At 36.3% G+C, this 26,987-nt stretch overlaps 1 protein-coding gene across 1 annotated transcript in view; it reads right to left on the minus strand.

Annotated features, from left to right (window-relative positions):
• The window catches only part of LOC115739702 (alpha-farnesene synthase-like), an 81,962-nt gene that overhangs the window by 41,898 nt on the left and 13,077 nt on the right, over window positions 1-26,987 (minus strand). Inside the window, exons 2-7 of the mRNA XM_048285479.1 lie at window positions 5,215-5,473; window positions 4,601-4,973; window positions 4,159-4,377; window positions 3,935-4,076; window positions 3,590-3,838; window positions 3,103-3,457 (exon numbers count right to left, since the gene is read on the minus strand). Coding sequence (XP_048141436.1) covers window positions 3,155-3,457; window positions 3,590-3,838; window positions 3,935-4,076; window positions 4,159-4,377; window positions 4,601-4,973; window positions 5,215-5,473 — 1,545 coding nt within the window. The 3' untranslated portion in view covers window positions 3,103-3,154. The remainder of the gene's footprint in view (window positions 1-3,102; window positions 3,458-3,589; window positions 3,839-3,934; window positions 4,077-4,158; window positions 4,378-4,600; window positions 4,974-5,214; window positions 5,474-26,987) is intronic.

Raw genomic sequence — 26,987 nt, forward strand, 5'->3', positions numbered from 1 at the left:
CTCGTGACCCCAAAAAAAAAAAAAAAAACAAGTTTATTCTATCAAGCTGATTGAAGATGCTGGAGAGAAGATTCTCAATCTGCACATGATAGCCTCGTTATTGGACCTGATGAGAATAGATCTTTCTACCATGGACGACATAGGAATACACCAACCAGCAAGCTGTTTCCTAACTTTCTCACTAACTAGCAAATTTGGAGGTCCCTCTGCCATCTCCATTCAGAGGGGACACCTAAATGCTTGTTCATATCATTTGAATTTATATCCAGTATTGGTTCCAACCTGCTTCTATCATCCTCAGTGACAGTATTGGATAAAAGTTATCTGACTTGTTCTTGTTCGCTCTTCACCCCGAAGCTTCACGGAAGAGATCGAGCACTCAGGTAACAGTTTTCCCGATCCGCCTCACAAAGTAGAAAGAGACCATTCGCGAAGAGCAAATGGATGGTTATCGGTGCCTTTTAGAAGCATTCATTCCTTTCCAATTGCCACAAGCATGCTCTCTTTCAATAAGAAAGCTAAGAACTTTCACACACAATGAAGATGTCAGAGGAGATGGGTCTTTTTGCTGATGCAAAACTGTCCGGTTTGGCTTCCTGGGTTTTCAAATCTTGGATGTAACCGAAGCATCTATGATCTGTAGATTTGTGAACATTTAGAAGTGTGCGGGGCCCAACAAATTATGTAAAGTGAGTTCGAAGTTGTTAGGCCAACTTATTATGCAAGAGTTTGGGTCATTTAATTGTTTCAAAAGGAAATGGGTTCGCGGTTGGCCCACCAATATTTGAGACGGAAAATACTTGAGGGACAACATGGTTACTCTCGGTGTTTTCCACACCCCACAATTTCCCAAGGAAACCGGATGACTTTTTGTCTAGTTACCTTGTGAAATCAATTCCCATAAATAACAAAATTTTGCTAAAAGTAAGTTTAAAGTGAAAAAGATCTAGAACTATTAATAACCAAAAGTCACATAATCAAATATACGAAATGGTGTTTAGTTGATTCAACTCTTCGATTACATTTTAAGGTTATTTATCTTGTATTTTGTTTACATCAATCTTTAATCACATTTTTGTAACTTGCTACCCAATTAGCATTCGGTATTTTATTGGGGACTTAAACAGAACATTTTAGCAGTGCATGAGGTTGTTTTCAACCTGGTCCAAACATTTTTTCCATAGCAAGATTTATTAATGTATCGAGGAAGTTGGTTTGAAAGGGCTTTTTGTTAATTTCAATTTCTGAGACTTAGCTAGAAGAATTCGCACTCTTTTTGGATAACAAATTGAGTTAACTGACCATTGTTTGATTGCCATTAACAAATGTGACCAAAGAACTGCCCCCAAGCTTTTCCTCTCTACTTTTCCTTTTCTATATTTATGAAACTCTAATACAAAATTTATTTAGCGATTGGCGTAAATATTTTATAGTAACATTTTCATCCTTTTATTTGTTTCGAATTTCAAAAACTAGTTTTTCTTTTTAGAAATTTCTGACACAATGCGAAAACAGACTAAATTCTACAATCGTCTTATTTAATTATATATGTTTTAGGAAAAATGTTAAAGTATACATTTGATTTTGGAATATTTTCCATCGCCTGAAAGTTATAGCTTATATCTCATGGTTTTTAAGGTCCATGTACATCTTCGTCTAGAGATTTGAATCAACGGGGTAATTTTTTCGTCTACTAATTCAGTATCCGAATTTTCATCTTTCTTTACTTCATTATTTTATGCATGATCAATATCACCGATCTTGATTTTAGGTCACTGTAGAGTCATCCTAGAACAATGCAATTTTAGTGAATGGAACTATGGGCCATTTCATTACACAATAATTTCGTTATTAATAGCAAAGCCAACATTCCAAGTGTTCTTTTCTCTTTAATATAATAGATCTTTACGATGACATTAACGATTTTCTATAGTTAGTGATAAATTTTCTACTTATACTTTTCTACATTTTGGTACTTAATTTATTTTTTTGTTTCTTCATATCCAAGAAAATTCACTTAACGGGGTTTAAGATTAGAGAATTTAATCAATTGGGAATTAATCTAGGATTAGAGGATTTAATTGTGTCTTCCAGCAATAGTGGAACAATGGTGGGCTTTCCTCTGATTTTGTCTGTAATTTTTAGCTTGCCAAAGAAAACATAGAAATCAGAACATTGAAACGGGTTCAAGAAGTCTTTCAGTTTTCTCACAAAGACATGTGGCTGGCGTTTGACCGTTTGATTGTCAAACTTTAAATCACGGTCATGCGAGCCTCGTCCATTTGAGAATATGTAATAAAAGAGCCCTTGTTCTATAAATATATGCATAAAGTATTATGGTCACAATTAGTTCATCAAGTCTATATAAAAGAGTGAATTTTCAATCAACAACATATCTTTGTTGATTTTATTTCATCTTCTTAAAAACAAATTTTCAGATTGGGATATCTGTAGTAGACTGACCATTGATTTAGTGTTCATTAAACATAAGGCATAATAATATTAGACCTTGTGCTGCGTGTGCTGGATGGGAGATTGTCGTTTTGAGTAATGATCCATGGAAGTAGGGATAAATGAGAGTGTTTGGAATGGGTGTCGATAGGTAATTGCAAATGCAAGACAGAATACGATTAGAACTAAGGCATACAAGATGCCCCACCAACCAAGGTTCACGATCGGGATTGACAAAGTTCATCACCAAAGCCAACAAAATATCACTAGCCGAGGAGACAAAACTCGGACAGGAGAAGCACACCACCGAAGCCTACTTATCACCAACCAATGATACAGTGCTTCTTTGGCTAACCACCAAGAAAGAACCAAACTTCCAAGAATGAAGATGTTAGGGATAGATATTTGCTCACACAGAGAGAAATCTCATATATTTTTATTCATCACAAATCACCTGCCTTAGATTTGAGAATTCGCCTTTTTTATAAGTGGACTATTACATAGGAAATGGACAAATATGAAAGAGAAGAGAACTGGCCGACATTGACAACATAGGAACTAGCAAAGGCAATATAAAACTAGGAACTTGAAAATGCATTAAAACACTAGAGACTTTGACTTTGACTCTTGAAACCTACGGCATATTTTAGCTTCTGGGACAAGGTCTTCCATCCATTGTAATGCATCACCTTGCACTAATATCTCAATCAAGAGCGAGAGGCTCGATCACAGTAGATAGAATTTGCTTCCCAATGCTACCATCTTGGATGCCAAACCCATCTCCGAATTGGTAAAGCATATGGGCAGCACGAGCGGCATTCACAGTGACATCGGTAAAGGGTCGGAGAAATGGTGTCTCAGTATTGCCGAAGCAATGAGAACTAATGCTTTTCCATGCTTGGTTGATCAATACCTTGATGTGCTTCCGAGCAACGTCTTCTGATACGTGCACTTCTCGCATGTAACACATCACTGATGATGGAGCATCTCCTCTGTCTATTTCGGCCTAATCAAACAAATAAATCAATTTAATGATTTAATGAGATTTGATCTCCTTGATCCAATTATGACGTATGTCATGTTAGTACAAGATTTTTCTGCAAGCAAAGAATTTGCAAGTCAGAAGATTGATAACTACCTTGGATGTCCTTAAGTCGTTGCAGAGTCGAATTATCATGGACACATTGTAAATCAGATCCTTGTTTTTCTCCAGCAAATCTGCAACATCCTCCAATTTCATATGTCCCACAAAGAAATAAGCATGAGACAAGAGCAGCGGTCCTGAAGATGATGTCCATGCGTTGCTCAGGTACTCTTCCAAAGAGGGTGTGTAGCCCGAATGGTCCCACTTTGCTTCAGTAAGTAGTGCTTTGCAAAAATCTGCCCACTGTGGAATATAAGGAAAAAATATTGATCAAAGATGATTAATTATGAAAGGACATAAAATTAATTAGGATGACTTATCCACAAGCTTTTTGCTTACGGCTTTGGCGAGATGTGGCAGCACTCGATGCCAATCTTCGTCCTTGGTAATATCATAAGCGATCTCGTATGTAACATCGCGAAGCGCTCGGAAACAGACCTTCATGCACTCGGGCAGCTGTTGAATCTGCTCCGAGTCCCACCTAAAAGGATGGAATTTTCACATTAAGCGAAGATGAACTGAACAAACATGAAAGGAAGAGACTGGGAGGGATCGTGGCGAACCTAATGATGGCACCGGTGAAGCATTCTAGCTCCTCCAACGAGCCACAAAGGTCGTAGACATCGTCGATCACCAGTATCAAGATGACGACTTTGCTGAGAGATTTTCGGAGAGAGCTGAGTTGTGGCTCCTGAGCGAGTCCGAGGGCGTACAAAAAACTCTCAACCGGCCGATCCCTAGTGAAATCCACGTGTTCGATAAGTCCCAGATCCCTCCACCACCTGAAGTTATCAAAGCAACTACTCAAAATCAAAATCCATAAAAATCACACCATGTCTGGTACAGAGAACTTCAACAAGGGTAATTTCCCAGGATGAATAAGTTTGTCGTGTTTCAATCTTGACACCGATCGAAGTTACAAACATGACATCCTTTAAAAGAATGATCTCGGTTGAATATGTTCGCCACACTTTCTAGATAATTTATGTGTACTTTGAAAGTTACCTGGATATGTCTACAAGATCTCTCTGGTGTGTGGCTTGGACCGTGTTGAAATTGAGCTTGGCAAGCTCAAGCAGATTACTTCGCTTGTCCTCCTGTTGCTCGTATAAGTTGATTTGCCATTTGATGTCGAACCACTGGACTCTCCAGTGCATTGGAAGCTCCAAAGAATGGACAGCGCGTTTGGAGAGCGGACCGTCCAAACCGGAGACTCTTTCCCCGAGAATCCCAGTTGAGAAGGCTTTCGCTTCATCCAATATGTTTTCGCCTTCCAAAGCGAGATGCGATGCCTCAAAAAGCTCTATCATAGCTTCAATATCTTTGCAATTGCTTCGGTTTAATGTGTTGCTTCCTTCTTTGAAGCTCCTCAACGCATCTGATAACAGATTGAAAGCCAAAGAGTCACGACTAGACAAAACCGAGAATAATTGCTGATACTGCTAACTATACTTGATATTACTGTAATATTAGAAAGAACGACAACCTATGACTCGAAAGATATTATTGTAAAACAATGAGTAATGACATATGAACATTACGTGGAATGGCAGAAGCCAACTTTTGTATAGCAACATCTCAGATAAATGAACTCAGAGAGGTTTACATCTAGAACTTACCTTGTGAACCGACATAACCATACTGTCGAAGGAGTCTAAACCGAAGTGCACTGGCATAGACATGATCTTCCATGGTAAAATAGTTGGTGGATGCAACTGTTTCAAGAGTTTCTTTCATCTCATTGCCAAAGAGGTTGGACAACCCCATTTTTCTCATGCGATCGATCATCTCTAACTTGGCAAGTGAATCGACTGCTTCTGCAAACATTAGCTTTACGTCCTCGACGAGTTGTTCAACCCGTTCTTTAATTCCTTCTTCCTGCAGAATCGAGTTGAATTTGTTAGATCCAAATCTACATCGAAAAGGCCTCAAATAATTCTATCTGTAGTGCAATGCGATGCCAAGATGACGTGGTTTTAGTAATGACATACATTAATGTCGTGCATGTGATGTTACAAATGAATTTGGAGCAAAATGCTACAATGCTCATTAAAAACATTGATGTGTCTCTCACGTGGAAATGCTTGCGTGATTGCATGCCAATGTCCGTCTGCTCGTGTCGCTACGGTCAAGGAGAACAAAAATGTCGATGGTTAATGACCAAAGTAGCTAGAACTGGTTAGTGCGGAAGATACAAATGATAATCTTACGATGTCGTGTTTGCTGTAAAGCGACTGGAGGAAATCATATTTCCAAATGTTAGGCTTATAATTAGCAGATCTTCTTTGATGCATCGTGTCCACGACTTGCGGCGAATTCACTTGGCATGGTTGGAACTGGCCTCGTTCTGTTTTGTACTCCATGACGAGTGAGGGGAAGTTGAGAAGATTGATGAGATCACGAATTGCACAAGTTTTGCGATGGAATGAGTGTGAGTGCTGCTGAGCACAATCCTTCGATATTTATAGGCGAGTCCGAGTGCGAGTGTTGTGGGGACTGAGAGTACCTGTTCAATCTGGACGGCAACCTCGTACTCGGTCGGTCTCGTCTTTTTTTTTTTTTTTTTCCACACGCGGTTGTGGCGTTGAGAAAATGACAACCAGTATTGCTCCACCTGAGGAGTAGTCCATGCCAACAAAACCTTATAAATTAGACATCCGATTTACTTTTTCATTCTTATTTTGGGTTTATTATTATTCGATCGCTTATCCTTTTGCAACACTTTGAGCTTGCTTGGTCATTGACATCTTGATGAGGTTCAATATGAGACCAGTGGAGTGCATCCCATGAGATTTAAACATTAGTTTTTATGCCTTACTCTAAGATATTATGTACCATAATTAGTGACTATGTTCCCTCTGATCCAATTATCCAATTTCTTCAATCTAAGTTTGCTTTCATATAAGAACAATCTAGTAAAAATTTAAGTGATCTTTCACACGTTTAAATTGTACAAGCGTACATATGGATTTTCATCACAACTATTAATCTGGAATTAACTATTATTTTTGCTCATCTCATTATGCTTAACTTTACAAGGCCAAAATGTTAGTCAAACCAGTGTTCATGTGTACTAGGGGTGAGCATGGACCGAGTGTGCCGGGTTCGGACCTAGACCCTGAAACCGACTCTGTTATAACCGGTTTCCAGTTTTTAGAACCGAGAACCGACCTTGTTTGTTTTGGAACCTGTTTTGGAACCGACCTTGTTTTTCGGTCCGGTTCAAGGGTCTACCCGAAAACCTGTTTTTTTTTTTTAATCAAAATAATATAAGTATTGATGAAATAATCAATAAAAATTACAATCCGTCAAAAGCAACACTCCAAAATATAATAGATAATACGACAAGATGGGAAGAAACAGATGACTGAGAGGAGGTGAGGGATGTGAGGCAATCAAAGGACAAGCGACGATGGACTAGACACTATGGTTTCTTTTTTATAAAAAAAATAACTAAAAATCGGTTTTAAAATCGGTCCGGGTGGGTCTCTACCTAGAACCGGAAACCGGACCGGTTTCAACTGGTTCCCAAAAATTGGAACCGATTCCCGGACCGGTTTAAGCAGGAATTGATTCCCGACCCTGTTTTTCGGGTGGGCCGATCTAGGTTCAGGGTAAACCCGGTCCAGTTGCACACTCCTAATGTGTACACGCTTCGCCAGTTATTGTCTGTGTTCGCATGTCTTGTTTGACTAAATCTTGATTACATCTTAATTAAATTTAAGGAAGTGAATCACGTTAGCCTTTGTCTCACTGTTGTGGGGATAAGATCCCCCTAATGATAATATATCAAATTGACCTTTAGCGGGACTCCAACCACATTCGACCACGCTGAAGCCTCGATCTTTACGTGCACCTACCTAAAGAACAATCTAGTATAAATTTAAGTGATCTTTCGCAAGTTTAAATTGTACACACGTACATATGGATTTTCATCACAACTATTAATCTGGAAGTAACTATTATTTTTGCTCATCTCATTATGCTTAACTTTACAAGGCCAAAATGTTAGTCAAACCAGTGTTCATGTGTACACGCTTCACCAGTTATTGTCTGTGTTCGCATGTCTTGTTTGACTAAATCTTGATTACATCTTAATTAAATTTAAGGAAGTGAATCACGTTAGCCTTTGTCTCACTATAGTGGGGATAAGATCCCCCTAATGATAATATATCAGATTGACCTGTAGCGGGACTCCAACCACATTCGACCAGGCTGAAGCCTTGATCTTTACGTGCACCGACCTTTATCTTTCTAAACGGTATGCACACGAATCATGTATTAGTTACTTCATGCTAGTATTTATTGGGACTTAATCCCACTTGGAAATCATTTGCATAAGCACAAAATCACTCGATGGTTGGCGATTTTCAGTCTAGGAAGCATATCAATATTATTTCTTTAGCTTTTTTGTTTCATTTTTTGTTTGCTTTACAGGATTATATTTAAATTTCACTGAACAAAGTTTGATTATTGGAAAATCATTCCCTACGCTATTGAATGCAATCCTGCGAAAAAAGTTGTTGTGCCAATCAAGTTGCTTGATATGTATCGACCATTCTGTGGTGAGGACTTTGCACGATGTGTTTGTTCTCTTTTCTATGCTTAATTGTTGAGAATACTGGATACATCTCAAGCTTCAGTCTATAAAAGAAATGTGATCCAAGTAGATTTTTCTAAAAGGGATTTCCTATTTTGGATCTAAACATTATCTATATAAAATAGGAAGTTGGTTTAGGCCCATTAGAGAGCAGAGTAGTTTTTGGCAGTAACAATCAATCATTGAGATGTCAAAATGGATTGAAATCGTATTTGATAAGTTGGATCATATATAGGTTAACTGAACTTTGCTAAATGTGTTGATATGGGTTTGAGTAATAAAGCCCAATAAAATGTGGATTTTTAATGGGTCTAAAGCCCAATTCACCCTCAGTCCCTCTTCACTTGTCTTCAGGTTCAGCTTGGGGGTTTTCGGGTGGGGGAACTTAATTTTCATTTTTATCTTCTACTTACGATATTCTTCTTTATTTCAAATTGAAAATTATTTAAAAAAATCATGATATTTTCAAACTTTAAAATATCATGAAGATTAATATACAATTATACATGTCAATACTTAATGACTTATTGATTCTAAGAGATGCCGGATACTTCATTGAAAAACTTGAAATTTTTAAAAAAAGTAGCAAATTTATTTGAAACATTATAAAACTACTAAAGATTTTACCTTTTACATAGTACAGGCACACAATAAAAGTTCTTGTGTGCCTAAAGATCTATGTATTTTAATAATGTGGGTTAGGTCAAGTATGAGTCTCTAAGTTGTATTGCAAATAAATGGATCAAAAAGAGTTAAAGCGATCGATTTGGATTGGATCATTTTCAACCCGACCCACCTATTTGACAGCCCTAATCATTCGACATGCTCATGGATTACATCCGGAAGAAATTGCAAGTAGGATTGATCAGTTCAAGGGTAGATAGGCTTCAAACTTGGAACATAACCTGTCATGACTGATTCCCAATTTGGAACCTGAATTTACCTTGTAGAACCTAGAACCGAGCATGTAAGTCCGATTCGATTTCAAGGCCTGGACGAGAACCGGCCAATTCCTCTCTTTCTTTTGATATTGTTCTTTCATTTCTTGAAAGGACAAACTTTCCGGTTAGCTTACCAAACCGTGAGAAGGAAATCATCCTCTTTTTAGTGAGACAAATAGTGGTTACAGCGAAAAAGTAGTGCAGCAAATTGGTGAAATGTAAAATACCAGTGCAAAACAAACCGAAATATAAAGCAATTGGTAAATATCCATCCCATACCTTGGTCATATAAAATGAAAGTTAAATCAACAACAAAAATCCTCATCCGCTGAAAGCAAAAATCAATAAAAGAATATGAACTCGTGAAATTACATAAATAATAATAATAATAATAATAATAATAATAGTGCAAGATGCTAGTGTCAAAAGAGAGAATTAGGGTTATCTTGGTCCAGTTCTCCAGTTTGGTCCTATTTTACACCCGGCTTGGTAATAGTAAGCTAAAAAAACTTGAAATCCGGACTCGAACCACGATCGGTTAGGTATCGGTTCCCAGGTCTATATTGGATTGGTAATCATCCTTAATTGCAAGTGCTTTGAAACCAATAAACCTTGTGGTAAGATTTGTACATACCCTTATAAAGTGATTGTGTGTAATTTAGATTGGAAAACATTGAAAGTATTTGATTGACTTGAGTATTATTAATCTCCATTGTATTGCCCGATTCATAGTGGAATGATATGTTGCTCTCGCCATGGCGTTGGTCACACCAATCGAACCGCATAAAGTCGGTGTGCAATTTTTTTTTTCAGTCCTATTGTTTGGGTTTTTTTTTATGGACAATCCTATTGTGTTAAGTCACTCATTTTTCACAACACCAATTGTAAGAGATTATGTATGTATTCTTTGGTAGGGAAAAGTACAAAAAAAGTTCAAAACCTATTATATTGGTACCAATTCAGTTCTAAGCCTTTCAATTGGGCCAATTCAGTCCATTCAGCCAATTTTAATCAGAAATAGCTTATGTCGACACCGGTGGTCCTACGTGGCAATAATATGGACATATGAGGTAATTTTTTTTAAAATTGGTTGAAGACCCATTTATTATGCCATACATGATGAGTTAAGTCATATATGGGTTAACTGAATTTTGCTAATTGGGTTGACATGGGTTTGATAAATAAAGTCCAATAAAATGTGGGCTCTTAATGGGTCTAGAGCCCAACCCACCTATAGTCCCTATTCACTTGTCTTCAGGTTTAGGTAGGGGGTTTTCGAGTGAGGCAACTTGTTTTTCAGTTTTATTTTCTACTGATCAACTAATTTTTCAGCTTTGTCTTCTTCGGATTGCATACGGATCGGGTCGAGTCCAGTATGGGTCGATGAATTTGTGTTTCTTATAAATAGTACAAGTTTGGTGGTTCTTGTGACTAAAAGAAAAATCATAGACTAAAGCAGTCTCGGATCCACATTAGCTTTGTTTGCCTACTGTTGTCCACGAGAGGCACCACTTTGGATTTTTAATGATTGTCTTATGATGGTGGTTATTTTTATCGTACCGGTACAAGTTTGGTGGTTCTTGTGACTAAAAAAGTTTGGGTATTGATGTCATAGTTGACATAGTTTAGGGGTGCTAGTGACACAAAGAAAAACTTGAGGTATTAGTATTTAAGGTAAATAATTTAGAGTTTTTATGGTGTTAACCAATGAGGTTCAACATGAGACCAGTAGAGTGCATCAAATGAGACTTAGACATTAGTTTTTATGCTTTACTCTAAGATATTATGTACCAAAGTTAGTGGTTAATGTTCCCTTTGATTGAATTATCCAATTTCTTTCATCTAACTTTTGCTTTCACACAAGAACATTTTAGTATGAAACTGATCTTTCACATGTTTAAATTGTACACGCGTACATATGGATTTTCATCACAACGATTAATATAGAATTAAATAACTATTAGTTTTGCCCATTTGATTATGCTTAACTTTAGAAAGATAAAATGTTAGTCAAACCAGCGTACATGTGTACACGCTTCACCAGTTAGTGTCTATGTTTGTATGTCTTATTAGGCTCAATCTTGATAACATCTTAATTAAATTAGGCAAGTGAATCACGACAGCCTTTGTCTCGCTATAGTGGGGATAAGATTACCCTAATGATAATTCTATCAGAATTTTTTTTGGTAAAAAAAAATCTGATAGAATGAACATGAATCATGTAATGTTGATTGCGAGTTTGAGTATGATTTTTTATGAAGATGAATGATTATGAAAATATTTTCCTAGAAATGATAGCTTGTCTCGCTTACAAAAGTGAACGAATGAAAAAAAAAATTCATTTTTCACAGAAATATATTGTCATAAATTGGCATCGATGAAGAAATTCTTTTTCATTGACTAATTATTTAGAGCAATAGAAGCGGTTATTTTCAGAAAAAATGTCTTTCAATTTTTTTTTGCAAAACAAATAAAGATTTTGTCCCGAGGGAAAATCATTTGCATATGCACAAGCAGGCAGATATATATAGTTATACGATGGTCAACGATTGGCGTTGACGACGTGTTGACCATGGACAATCGAGGACAATGATTTGACAATTCCACAAGACAATCATTTAGCTCCAAACAGTTATGTATATACCTGAAATATAGCCAAATAGCATTCAGTAGTTTCAAGAAATTTTCCAAGTAATGTAACTTTCCTCCGGATGATTTTGGGGAACAAAACTCTTAATATGCACTTTTCAATTGTAATACCATTAGCTAGTAACCAGTACAAGTCTCTGTAGCGAAGTTGTACGAAGGAAAATTTATTTCACATCTATATTGGATTTAGATAAATGCACTTCTGGGTTTTAAGCACAAATCATGTCTTCTTTGTCAAAATAAAATATAGCAAAGCATCTATCAAATTAGGCAACTTTATGAAACATATTGAGAAAGAGATAAACAGTTGCAATGGCTTCTAGCAAGCATCTCAAAATTAGAGGTGATCGGTTCTAGGGTGGGTCGGTTTTCACCTTGGAATCGAACTGGGCAAGGTTGTTTCCCGGTTTGTGGAGCCGGAAATTGGCTCACTCAGTCCTAGAATTGTTGATTCTTTTTTTCTTTTTGACAAGTGGGGTAGACATGGCCGATTCCGTGGAACCGCCGATTCCGGTTCCACGAAAAGTTGGAACCGGAACAAACCCATGAAAATATCGGTTCCAGACCGGTTCCCGGGCCAATTCCTTCCAGTTCCGTTTTTTAATTTTAATTTTTAAAATAATAAATAATAAAATAAACATAATAAATTATAAAATATAAAATATAATCAAATTGTACATTGTAATAAAATGTGGGGAAAAAAAAAAGAGATGAGGAATGAGCTTGAACTTAATGAATTATTATTAAGCGCCTACATATCTTCTTGGGGATAGAAGAATCAAAGCCCATGTAGTTCTTTTACCTTTGATAACCCCAACTTACCTCATCGTCAATCGTTGCTACTCGTTGTGGTACCCGTGGCGGTGGTATTTCCACAATCCTCGCTAAAAAATTCGTGTTTTCGATTCAGCTCTTGGTGTCGAAATTTCGCCCTCGTCCAATAGTCGACACAAGCTTGAGCTTCCACGGACTCCGGGCTTAATCTTGAACGGCGAGAGTCCAAAACTAATTCTCCAGTACTAAATGTTTGTTCAACTGCAACTGTTGAAGAAGAAGTTGCTAATATCTAGCGAGCGATGAGGGTGAGAACTGGGTAATCGATTTGGTGACTCTTCCACCACTTTAGGATTTCGAAATCTGTACTATGTTCTGCATCACAAAACTCAAATTGAGTGGTTAAATGTTTTTCTAATTCAGAAATACTACCTGTTGCCCCTTTTTGTTTTTTTGCTTTTTTGCCTACTCTTGAGCATATTATACCATATACTAAGTGAACTACCACATTCACTACGTGAGGCAGTAGATTGTAAAGATCCAGAATCACTTAAACCATATCTACTACAAAATTCTCCATATAATACTACTATAAATTCTTTAACATCTCATTGTATATTTGAAATATCTATTGAATCTTCCAAATGTAAACAATCATGATAATACACATTCAAATAATCTAGTAAACCATCTAATTTAATACGTGGATCAAAAACAATAGCAACTAAATAGACAAGAGGAATTTGGAAATAATAATGCAACCATTTTTCTCGCATTACTAAAATAGTTCGAGCTAATTCAGTATCATTTTCATATTCATTAAAAATACTACTAATATTAACACACTCTATTAAAAATAAATGCGTAGTAGGATAATAAATACCAGATAAAGTCTTAGTAGCATCATTAAAAATTTTCAAAAAATCTAAATTTTTTTTTTCAAACGTCTCAATGTTGAGGAAGTAAAGTAATTTCGGGAATATTTTGTGAAATAAACATACATAATAACTATTTGTAATAAAAAATTTGCCAAAACAACTCATAAGTAGAATTCCAACGAGTTGGAATATCTTTTGGAAATCTTTTTGCCCTTCTCCCATGTTGTTTACAAAATTTTTCCCATGATTTCATAAAATGAGGACGACTCCATAAAAATTTAATTGCACCCTTTATTGGGGCGAGAGAAGTGTCAAGAGTTCGTAAACTATCTTGTACACATAAATTTAAAACATGGCAAGCACATCTAATGTGAAAAAATTGTTCGCCAAAAGTGAGTTTGCAAATATTTTCTAATTCGGGAATATAAACGATATTTGCGGCGGCATTATCAAAACCAATTGAAAATACTTTATTTATCAAATTATATTCTTCTAAAACTTGCCTAATTATTCTATAAATATTATGAGCCAAATGTCTTTCATCAAAAACTCGAAATGTAATAAGTCTTTTTTAAATGGTCCAATCGTCACCTATCCAATGACACGTGACACCCATATAAGAATGAATTTGCCAAGGATCACTATAAATATCGCTACCTATATGCACACGTCCATTGAATTCCATAAAAAATTTTGCTAAAGATTTTTTTTCTTTTTTATAAAGATGAAAAACTTCGCGTTTAAGAGTACTTTTTGGAATAGTTGGTGCTTGCGGAACCAACGCAGTATTTATCAAATATTTCAAATTAAAATTTTCACCAGTAGTAAACGGAGCATGATCAAGGGCAGCATATTCAGCTAATGTTTGTTTATAAAGTGCATCGGTGTAACGGAATAAAGGATGAGGATTAGAATTGGCGTACCCGGAAATTTTTTATTGCGTATTGTCCATCCCCGCTTGCGTTAGATGTTTTTTCGTCGGATGCCGACGTAATGTTCCGTAGCCGTCTCCTTTCGTAAATTTATATGTTTGTAAACAATATTTACATTTTATATTATACTTACCTTTGCCTTTATCACATACCTTGTCGAAGTGTAGCCACAAGTTGGATGTACTATCTCGGCTCTTCCGCTTCGGCTCATTTGCCATTAACGTTTCATCGATACCGGTAGGAGAATGAAGACTTTCTTGTGTTGGGATGTGCTTGACGGTCGGAATGGCGACAGTGTTGATATTATCGTCATTGTCTTCCCAACATGCATACCGACGAGGATCATATTCGGGAATGAGATACTCGGAATCTCCCATAGTCATCTTGCCCTTTTCAGCATTTCTGCTTCCACTTGCCATTTTTGAGAAAATTAATTGAAAATCTGATTGAGAGAATTGAGGCGGGATTGAGAAAATTGAGCGAATTGAGAGAATTTGAGCGAATTGAGAGGATTTGTGAGAATTGTTGAGAGGATTTGGAGAAAAATGAAAGGGAGATGATAGGTATTTATAGGCAAGAATTAAAAACAATTCAATTTTTTTTAACCAACGGCCAATTGGCCATTGCATGTTGCAACGGCTCTTTAGGCCGTTGCCAAACAGCCCAAAGAGCCGTTAAAGGGGGGGCGGGGGGCCGGTGGGGCAGAGAGCTGTTGGGCTCTCTGCCCCATCGGCCCATATTATTATTATTTTTTAAATAACGGGTTGGAACCGGCGGTTCCGAGCGGGTTCCCACAATTATGGAACTGTGGGCCCAATCAACGGGCCGGTTCCGGGCCCACTGTTCCATATGGCCATGTCTAAAGTGGGGGTTTCCCAAAATTTTTTTAAAAAAAGTAATTTACTTATTAAGGTTCATTAAAATAAAAATAAAAAAATGAAATCTTGGCCGGTTATTGGTCCAATCCGGTTTCCTTTGTCGAACAGGGAACCGAACAGATCTCCCCAGAAACCACCGAGACCTGGCCGATCCGATCCGCTTCACCATGTCACAACCTAAAATTCATAACTTTTCAGGTTTATGGATTACTAAGTTATAAGACCTAGCTTGGACCCTCCCCAAGTCCATACCAATTCACTACTTGTGGTTCAATCATTTCATGCAAAATATTTTTATTTGGAGTCGCCACTAATCTGTTTAGTGTAGGTCAATTAGACACCTAAGCAAAGCATTGGGAGAAAATTTTTACTTCTACGAACCGGAGATTATAAGTTCCCGGACTTGGTTACGCTTGACTATCCTAACGCCCTTTCGATATCCTTTTTTTCTTTTACAAATGTTTGGCTGACAATTTGGATTCATTTTAGAACCTATCTCCCAACATGCAAAAATGTCGACAAATAGGAAAGATAAATTACAAGAACAAAAAAAAAAAAAATCAAGCAAAACGAATGATTTTTTTTTGTTTGGTCCTAACATGCAATTTAAAAATGCGATCTTACTTAATTTTTTTTTTTAAATGACAACTAGGCTAAAATGCAATGCATGAGATGCACATTCAAAATTAAATGCAGCTATTCTACTATATATAATGTGGCATGAAAAAAAAAACTAATTACAATTATCCTTATTTAACATGGGATTCTTTTTTATGCCTTTTAAAAAAGGATGCTTAGTACACAAGAATGTAACTCAATCCAATGCATGACATTTCGAAATTTAGGCAAAAGACTACGATATCCAAAAAAATAATCCGTATCTCACGTCATAAATTAACGGATATCATAATCTTGATAAAAGATTGACCGCGGCAAATTCAAGCTTATTAAAGAGATGACCCATGTCTCGCGGCTCAAATTAATAATCAAATTTGATTATTATGCGGTAACCCTTGATGGTATGATGCCTCAAATCACCTAAAACTAGATCAGTACAACAAAATGGTTCCGGGCCGGTTCCCACAATTATGGAACCGTGGGCCCGATCAACGGGCCGGTTTCGGGCCCACGGTTCCATATGGCCATGTCTAAAGTGGGGGTTTCCCAAATTTTTTTTAAAAAAAGTAATTTACTTATTATGGTTCATTGAAATAAAAATAAAAAATTCGAAATCTTGGCCGGTTGTTGGTCCAATCCGGTTTCTTTTTTGGAATAGGGAACCGAACAGATCTCCCCATAAACCACCGAGACCTGGCCAATCCGATCTGCTTCACCATGTCACAACCTAAAAATCATAACTTTTCAAGTTTATGGATTACTAAGTTATAAGACCTAGCTTGGACCCTCCCCAAGTCCATACCAATTCACTACTTGTGGTTCAATCATTTCATGCAAAAGATTTTTATTTGGAGTCACCACTAATTTGTTTAGTGTAGGTCAATTAGACACCTAAGCAAAGCATTGGGAGAAATTTTTTACTTCTACGAACCGGAGATTATAAGTTCGGGGACTTGGTTACGCTAGACTATCCTAACGCCCTTTCGATATCCTTTTTTTCTTTTTTAAATGTTTGGGTGACAGTTTGGATTCATTTTAGAACCTATCTCCCAACATGCAAAAATGTCGACAAATAGAAAAGATAAATTACAAGAACAAAAAAAAAATCAAGCAAAACGAATGATTTCTTTTTTTTTTTTTTTTTGGTCCTAACATGCAATTTAAAAATGCGATCTTACTTAATTTTTTTTAAAATGACAACTAGGCTAAAATGCAATGCATGAGATGCACATTCAAAATTAAATGCAGCTATTCTAATATATATCATGTGGCATGAAAAAAAAACTAATTACAATTATCCTTATTTAACATGGGATTCTTTTTTATGCCTTTTAAAAAAGGATGCTTAGTATAGGATAAGAATGTAGCTCAATCCAATGCCCGACATTTCGAAATTTAGGCAAAAGATTATGATATCCAAAAAAATAATCCGTATCTCGCGTCATAAATTAATGGATATCATAATCTTGATAAAATATTGACCGCAGTAAATTCAAGCTTATTAGAGAGATGACCCATGTCTCGCGGCTCAAATTAATAATCAAATTTGATTATTATGTGGTAACCCTTGATGGTATGATGCCTCAAATCACCTAAAACTATATCAGTACAAAAAAATGGTTCCGGGCCGATTCCCACAATTATGGAACCGTGGGCCCGATCAATGGGCCGGTTCTGGGCCCACGGTTCCATATGGCCATGTCTAAAGTGGGCGTTTCCCAAATTTTAAAAAAAAAATGTAATTTACTTATTATGGTTCATTGAAATAAAAATAAAAAATTCGAAATCTTGGCCGGTTGTTGGTCCAGTCCGGTTTCTTTTTTGGAATAGGGAACCGAATAGATCTCCCCATAAACCACCGAGACCTGGCCGATTCGATTTGCTTCACCATGGCACAACCTAAAAGTCATAACTTTTCAGGTTTATGGATTACTAAGTTATAAGACCTAGCTTGGACCCTCCCCAAGTCCATACCAATTCACTACTTGTGGTTCAATCATTTCATGCAAAAGATTTTTATTTGGAGTCGCCACTAATCTGTTTAGTGTAAGTCAATTAGACACCTAAGCAAAGCATTGGGAGAAATTTTTTACTTCTACGAACCGGTGATTATAAGTTCGGGGACTTGGTTACGCTAGACTATCCTAACGCCCTTTCGATATCCTTTTTTTCTTTTTTAAATGTTTGGGTGACAGTTTGGATTGATTTTAGAACCTATCTCCCAACATGCAAAAATGTCGACAAATAGGAAAGATAAATTACAAGAACAAAAAAAAAAAAATCAAGCAAAACGAATGATTTCTTTCCTTTTTTTTGTTTGGTCCTAACATGCAATTTAAAAATGCGATCTTACTTAATTTTTTTTTAAATGACAACTAGGCTAAAATGCAATGCATGAGATGCACATTCAAAATTAAATGCAGCTATTCTAATATATATCATGTGGCATGAAAAAAAAAACTAATTACAATTATCCTTATTTAACATGGGATTCTTTTTTATGCCTTTTAAAAAAGGATGGTTAGTATAGGATAAGAATGTAACTCAATCCAATGCATGACATTTCGAAATTTAGGCAAAAGATTACGATATCCAAAAAAATAATCCGTATCTCGCGTCATAAATTAATGGATATCATAATCTTGATAAAATATTGACCGCGGTAAATTCAAGCTTATTAGAGAGATGACCCATGTCTTGCGGCTCAAATTAATAATCAAATTTGATTATTATGCGGTAACCCTTGATGGTATGATGCCTCAAATCACCTAAAACTATATCAGTACAAAAAAAATGGAATTTAAAATGAGATCAAGTAATCACCTAGTTGAACAATTTAATTTCTAACGACGGATGACTCGGACTGTGAATAATGATTATCGCAAGTCACTGTGGAGGGCAATGGGGGAAATGCCCAGCTGCTTTTTTTAGCGTGATGGCTCAACAAAAGGGAATCTGGAACGTCGAGGAAATCTGCAAAAGCAAAGAATTCTCCAAACTGCGGACAAGTATAAAAATCCACAGGAAATCAGCAACGTGAGTGATGGCTAAGGGAGATCAGCCGAGTTGTCTTGGAGCAGGTATCAGCATTGGGAAATCGCTGCAAAAAGAAATAGGAAATTGCCGCAAGTAAATGCCGGCTGCTGTTGTCAAGTCGGAGAACGAAAATTTGGTCACCGAGGCGGAGTAGAACAGGGGTCAAGGAGTCGCAGTGAGTCCGCAAAGCATGCTAGTCGTCGACTGTCGAGGGGAAGGACGCAATAGTGGAGTTCGGAGTATCAAGCTGTGAGATCTCCACCGAGATTTCTGGTTCTCACTCGTATATCTCTTAAAGTGTGTTCTGAAGAACTCTCACTGTGGACGACCCTTTTTCTCTCTCTGTCTTCTCTGTTTTCCACTTTTTTTCCTTTTTGTGTCACTATTCGTGCGTGGAAATCATCAATTCCCCCACTATATCTCACTTTTCTTGGCCGTGAAAAAATAATGGCAATGAACCTTCTCTCTTCTTTTCTCTCTTCAACGATGCGTCTCAGTTTTTTTTTTTTTTTTTAATAGGCCAAGAGTTCTCAATCAATCCTCTCTTCCTCCCGACAGTGAATGGCCCTTGTATATGCGTTAATTTTGACCTTAGAAGGCAAGAGAATATCACGGAACAGTCGATGAATCATTGATCCGCTTCATGATCTCACTGATTTGCAATATAATCCTTGATAGTCTCGTTAATTTGCTCACAAGATGATGCCAATAATGATTTCATGGGCTTCTTTCCTTTCAATTTTTCTTTCTTTCCATAAGCCCTCCCCATCAGTGGCCGGTCCCCATTTTTTCCGATGTGAAAGACGTAAGACATAACCCACTCAAGGAAAGGACAGAACCTCTCCTCCCCTTTCGCGTGATTTGGGCAATGAAACAGTCCAGCATTTCTCTCCGCCCTCTTCATTTTCCTGATTCACTCCCCTTTTAATGCTTGCTTCCCAAATTAATGGATTATGCATAAATATTGTGGGATTGTGCCGATTGCTTCATATGTGCAACGTGACCACCATTCTAGTGTTATAAATGCTCATCAACGAAGTTTCCTTGTTCGCGCAAATTTCAGCAATTTGAAGTTTCCAATAGAAGTATTCCAATGCGAGTTTAATTCAACATGCTCATCTAAGCTCATGTGCCGCTGTCCAATTAATATCCAATTGTACGATCCTATTCCAAATGCTCCTAATATCTATATGCGATTAACTAATAATATATATATTTTAGGAATTGAAGTTGGTTCCTAATTTTTCTATGCAATATGCACCTAATGGGACGTCAAAATTTAGGTGTCAACACACCAGTTGGATCGGGATCAATGCCAACCCTATTTTTCTAGCTTTTTTCCTTTCTTTTTTTCCTTCATATGATTATATTTAAGTTTTCTCGAAGGAAGTTTGATTATTGGACTATCATTTCCTTCGAAGCAGCAAGGCTGAGACCATAGGAGCATAACTATACCTAATCCAACACTCTTGAATGTAATAATGTGAAAATAGTAATTGAGCTGGTCAAGTTGTTTGGTATGTATCGACCATTATGTAGACTTTATAAGATATGTTTGTTCTCTTTTTCTATTTTTAATTGTTCTAACGTTTCGAGCTAGAGTCCTAAAAAAAAAAAAACAAGCAATCCAGTTAGTTTTTTTTTAAAAGGTATTTCCTATTTTGGATCCAAACAATGCATATTATAAAATAGGATGTTGGTTTAGAGTAGTTTTTGGCAATAACAATCAATCGTACAGCATGCTCATAAATTACATCATGAAGAAATTACAAGGATGGTAGACTGGTTTGAGGGTGGGTAAGTTTAAAACCTAAAACCTATCATGTTATTATCAGTTCTCAATTTTTGGTACCTCAACTTAACTTGTTAACCCTAAAAACGTCGATTAAGCATGACTCATGCTTGGAGAGCTCTTCCTTCTCCCTCTCCCTTAGGGTTTCCTCTCTTTCCTGCCACCGCCGCCCAATACCTTTTCTGAGGGAGAACTTCTCTCTCTCTCTCATCTTCGAGACTTTTTCATTGATTTTGTGGACCACATGATCGACATTCTCCACAGGGATGTATTGCCTTTTGGCAAAGCTGTATTGACAGAAGAGGAAAATTTTGGCATGTGCTCATTACTGATGATGATGTGAGATTCAATGATCGGCACCGTTTGTGCTTTGATGCTATGATAGATTCGTCTTCTTAGAATAAACAAATCTATTTAAGATTATGCTAAGTTGAATCATTTTTAAATTTACTTGCTTTGTTGGATTCTCATTTTTGTCTTGTAGTTATGTACATCTTTTTCCATGTGAAATGAAAATTTCCTTTCCGACAAAAAAAAATCTGGAAACGAATCTATTGGTCCAGTCCTATTATAGGATCTGCTTGGGAAGCGGCCAATTCACTTTTTCTTTTGTTGGTATCATTTTTTTAGTTCATGAAAAGACAAACTTTTCCAATTGGTTTATCAAACGGCGAGAAGTAAAACATCTCCTTTTTACAACCGAGACAAGTGGCGGTTATAGTAAAAAAAAAAAAGTAGTGCAACAAAACATTGAGAAGTAAAATACCGGTACAAAACGAACAGAAATATAAAGTAATTGGGGAATGTCCAACTTATCTTTTAATCAACCAAAATTAAAGTTAAAATAGGTTTTTTTTTTTTTTTGTTGGAAGGTGTCAAAATAGGTTGAAGAGCCATTTATTATCCCATACATGATGAGTTAGGTTATATTTGGGTTAACTAAATTTTGCTAATTGGGTTGACATGGGTTTGAGAAATAAAGTCCAATAAAATGTGGGTTTTTAATGGATCTAGAGCCAAACCCAGGTATAGTCCCTATTCACTTGTCTTCAGATTCAAGTTCGAGGTTTTCAAGTGGGGCAACTTGTTTTTCAGTTTTATTTTCTACTTATCAACTTATTTTTCAGTTTTATCTTCCTCGGATTGCGTACGGGTCGGGTAGGGTCGAGTCAAGTGTGGGTCAATGAACTTGTATTTCTTATAGATCATACAAGTTTGGTGGTTATTGTTACTAAAAGAAAAATCATAGACTAAAACAGTGTCATATCTACGTTAGCTTTGTTCGCCTGTCGTTGTTCACGGGAGGCACCACTTTGGATTTTTAATGACTGTCTTATGATGGTGGTTATTTTCCCCGAATTGGTACAAGTTTGGTGATTCTTGTGACTAAACAAATTTGGGTATTGATATCACCGTTGACATAGTTTAGGGGTGCTAGCGACACAAAGAAAAATTTTTAGTACTACTATTTAGGGTAAATAAATTGGACTTTTTATGGTATATAACCAATGGCTTTCAATATGAGACCAGTAGAGTGCGTCACATGAGACTTAGACATTAGTTTTTATGCTTTACTCTAAGATATTACGTAAAGTTAGTGACTAATGTTCCCTTTGATTGAATTAGCCGATTTCTTTATCTGACTTTGCTTTCATACAAGAACAATTTAGTATGAATTTAACTGATCTTTCACATGTTTAAATTGTACACGTGTACATATGGATTTTCATCACAACGATTAATCTAGAATTAAATAATTATTATTTTTGCTCATTTCATTATGCTTAGCTTTAGAAAGATAAAATGTTAGTCAAACCAGCGTACATGTGTACACGCTTCACCAGTTGTTGTCTATGTTCGCATGTCCTGTTAGGCTCAATCTTGATGACATCTTAAATAAATTAGGGAAGTCAATCACGACAGCCTTTGTCACATCAATAGTGGAGATAAGATACCCCTAATGATAATTCTATCAGATTGATCTTTAGCGGAACTCCAATCACATTTGACCACGCTGAAGTCTTGATCTTTGCGCGTACCTATATTTATCTTTCTACAAGGTATGCACATGAATCATGTAATGTTGATTGCAAGTTTGAATACGATTTTTTCGCGAAAATGAATGATTATGAAAATAGTTTTCTAAAAATGAGAGCTTGTATTGCTTACAGAAGTGAATGAACGAAAATAATTTCATCATCCATAGAAATACTTAGTCATAAATTGGCATCAATAAAGAAATTATTTTTCATTGACTAATTATTTAGAGTGATACAAGCGGTTATTTATAGGAAAATATCTTTCGAATTATTAATCTTTCGCGAAACAAACGGAGCTTTAGTCCCGAGTGCAAATCATTTGCATATGCATAAGCAGGCAGTTATATTTAGTTATACGATGGTCAGCGATTGGCATTGACGACGTGTTGACCATGGACACTCGAGGACAATCATTTGACAATTCCATAAGACAATCATTTAGCTCCAAACAGTTGATGGATATAGCTGTAATATAGCCAAATAGCTAGAGAATTATATTCCGTAGTTTCAAGAAAATTTTCAAGTAATGTGACGTCCCCCCCGAAGATTTTGGGGAACAAAACTCTTAATATGCACCTGTCAATTGTAATGCCATTAACTGGTAACCAGTAAGTCTCTGTAGCGAAGTTGTACGAAGGAAAATTTATTTCGCGTCGATATTGGATTAGATATATGCACCTTTTGGTTTTAAGCACAAATCAGGTTTACTTTGTCAAAATAATAGATAGTAAAACATCTATCAAATTAGGCAACTTTATGAAACATATTGAGAAAGAGATCAACCGTTGCAATTTTTTCTAGCATGCATTTCAAAATTGGGGATGATCGGTTCTAGGGTGGGTCGGTTCTTACCCTAGAATTGAACCGGGTAGGGTCGTTTCACGGTTTGTGGAACCAGAAATCGACCCACCCAGTCCTAGAATCGATGATTCTTTTTTTCTTTTTTCTTGACAGGTGGGAGTTTCCCAACATTAAAAGAAAAGGTAATTTACTAATTAGGGTTTGCATCAAAATAAAAAAGAACATTAAGAAATCTTGGCCGGTTATCGGTCTAGTCTGGTTTCTTATGTGGAACAGGGAATCGGATAGATCTTCCCATAAACCACCTAGACCTGGCCAATCTGATTTACTTCCCCAGTTGGACCGGGATCAGTGCACACCCAATTTCTCTAGCTTTTTTCCTCTTTTTTTTCCTTCATATGATTATATTTAAGTTTTCTCAAAGAAAGTTTGATTATTGGACTATCATTTCTCATGAAGCAGCAAGGCTGAGACCACAGCAGCATGACTCTACCTAATCCCACGCTTTTGAATGCAATCCTGTGAAAATAGTTAATTGTGCTGGTCAAGTTGTTTGGTATGTATTGACCACTCTGTGGTAAGGACTTTACAAGATATGTTTGTTCTCTTTCTCTATTCTTAATTGTTGAACGTTTCGAGCTAGAGTCTAAAAAGAAAAAAAGCAATCCAAGTAGTTTTCTTTTAAGGGTATTTCCTATTTAGGATCCAAACAATACATAATATATAATAGGAAGTTAGTTCATAGTAGTTTTTGCCAGTAACAATCAATCGTGCAAGTATGGTAGACTGATTTGAGGGTGGGTAGGTTTAAAACTAAAACCTATCGTGTTATGACTAGTTCCCAATTTCTGGTACCTCAACTTAACTTGTTAACCCTAAAAACCTCAATCAAGCATCACTCATACTTGCAGAGCCCTTCCTTCTCTCCGGTCCCTTTTCTGAGGGAGAACCTCCCTCTCTCTCTCTCCCTCTAAGATTTTCTCGTTGTACATTCTCCACAGAAATGGAGAGTTTTGTATTGTGAACTCCGAAAATAGAAGCGTGAGCTTTGCCAAAAATAAAAATAAAAAAATAGAAGCGTGAGTACCTCGGAAGAATTTGCTCTTCCCGAATCCACTTGTTCACTCTGGGTCTCGTTGCTCGCTTCGTAAGTCAAGCACTCCGCAAGTCTCCAAGACTAATCTGCTACTGCCTTCAGTATTCGGCTTATATGAAGTGATTTTGTGTTCAACCGGTATCTTCTTTGAAACTATTCTCTCCTGATCTAGAGCTAGATCTATATTTTAATGCTCTTCTATTTCAATCTAGGTATAGATTTAGGATTTACACGACTTTTTTTGTGCTCTTTCAACTTGGTATTGTTGTTGTCTCTATACAATGATGATATTGGGAAGCCGAACCTAGGGGGTGTTGTCTTTTGGCAAAGTTGTAGCTACTGAAGAGGAAAATTTCGACGCATACTCATCTTTGTTGATGATGCGAGAATCGATGACCAGTTACCGTTTGTGCTTTGATGCTATAATAGATTCATCTTTGTAAAATGAGCAAATCTATGCAGACTATGCTAAGTTGATTCATTTTTCAGATTTACTTGCTTTGTTGGATTCGTGTTTTTTTCTTGAAGTTATGTACCTCTTCTTCCATGTGAAATGAAAATTTTCTTTCCGACAAAAATTTTTTTTTTCTGGAACTAAAACTATTGTTCTAATTCGATTCTAGGGTCTACTCGGAAACCGGCCAATTCCCTTTTTTGTTGTTGGTTTCATTTTTTTTATTTCATGAAAAGACAAACTTTGCCAAATAGTTTATCAAACAGCGAGAAATAAAACATCTCCTTTCTACAACCGAGACAAGTAGCGGTTATGGCAAAAAAAGTAGTGCAACAAAACGTTGAGAACTAAAATACCGCTACAAACAAACAGAAATATAAAGTAATTGGGGATTGTCCAGCTCATCCTTTAATCAACCAAAATGAAAGTTAAAGCAACAACAGAAATCTCTATCCACCAAAAGCAACAACCCCTAAAAATATGAACTCGTAAAATGACATAAACAATAAAAAAAAATCCAAGATGTGAGAGTAAAAAGAGAGAATTATGGCTATCTCAGTCCAGTATTCCGGTTTTGCATGCCGAACCTATAATAATACATTCTAAAAATTTAGAATAAAAAACCGGACCAAAATCAGTTACGTACTAGTTCCCGAGTCTATCGTAGATCGGTGCTCACCCATAATTGCAAGTGCGTTGAAACCAATAAATCTTGTGGTAAGATTCCCACATTCCCTTGTATGAGATATTGTTTGGCGAGAAACTGTGAGGAATATATGTTGTATACGTATTTAGTGTAATTGGAGTTTGAGAAACACTTAAAAGGATTTAGTGACTCGAGTATTGTTGTAATCTTTATTGGATTGATTGATTTAGAGTGGAATCCTATGTTACTCTCGCCATAGAGTTGGTCATACCGACCGAATCACATAAATTTGCGATTGGTTTTTTTTTTTTTTTTCTAGTCCTATTGTGTTCCATCATTCAAAATCCGTCGTTCATTTTTCACAACACTAATTGTAAGTGATTTTGTCTGCGTACTTAGGTTTGTTAATTGTTCCGATATTTACAGTGATACCACATGAGAAGAAACTACTCCGTCCGTGAACCAAAAAACCATGACATATGTGATGTAGGTACCCCACAAGTCATTTTCTTTAGATGGAACTATAAACACACCGTACAGGAAAATACGTTTCTTCTCTTAAAAACAATTTAATTCCATTATCTCTGTTTTGTTACTATTTATCTTTTCTTTTAACTGAATTTTCTGCAATAATGTAGTAATGAAGTTCGAATTTCCTTTTCATGACTTCTATTAATTTCGATTGTTGATTACTGACAACAAATTGAAAAAAATTGTGGAACCATTGACAACTGTTCTATACATTTAATTTGTAGACAAAACCGTGGTTTTATATTTGGATACTCTAACACCAATTTTGTAGTAGTAGCTTCGTTACCCATTTGTCCGGCCTCGTCTAAGATTCTCCACCAGGCACTGAAATTGAACTAACAGTTAAAGATGTCCATATTTAGATTCGGTTAAGTGTTAAAGACTAATTCCAGGGAAATCATTAAGCAATCAAATAAGGATACATTGCAAAATCCAAATGAATATATTTTCCTCGGGATATATATATAATTAATATGATGTAAATCAAATAATTTCTTATCGTGCATATTTGGGTTGCGTACATTCCGCGAAAGATGAATAATTTGGAAAATAATTTCCTAAGAACGGTCACTTATATGCTTATAAAAATAAATGAACAGAAAATATTTCAATAGCCCTGAAAGATGTTTGGGCATGAAGTGTTATCAATCATAAAAATTGTTTTCATTAACTAATTATTTTAATCATTACAGGCGATAATAATTTTTTAGATCATTTATTTTTTGCG

The sequence above is a fragment of the Rhodamnia argentea genome, chromosome 9 (genome assembly GCF_020921035.1).
Source record: "Rhodamnia argentea isolate NSW1041297 chromosome 9, ASM2092103v1, whole genome shotgun sequence".
In the NCBI taxonomy this organism is placed as follows: domain Eukaryota; kingdom Viridiplantae; phylum Streptophyta; class Magnoliopsida; order Myrtales; family Myrtaceae; genus Rhodamnia; species Rhodamnia argentea.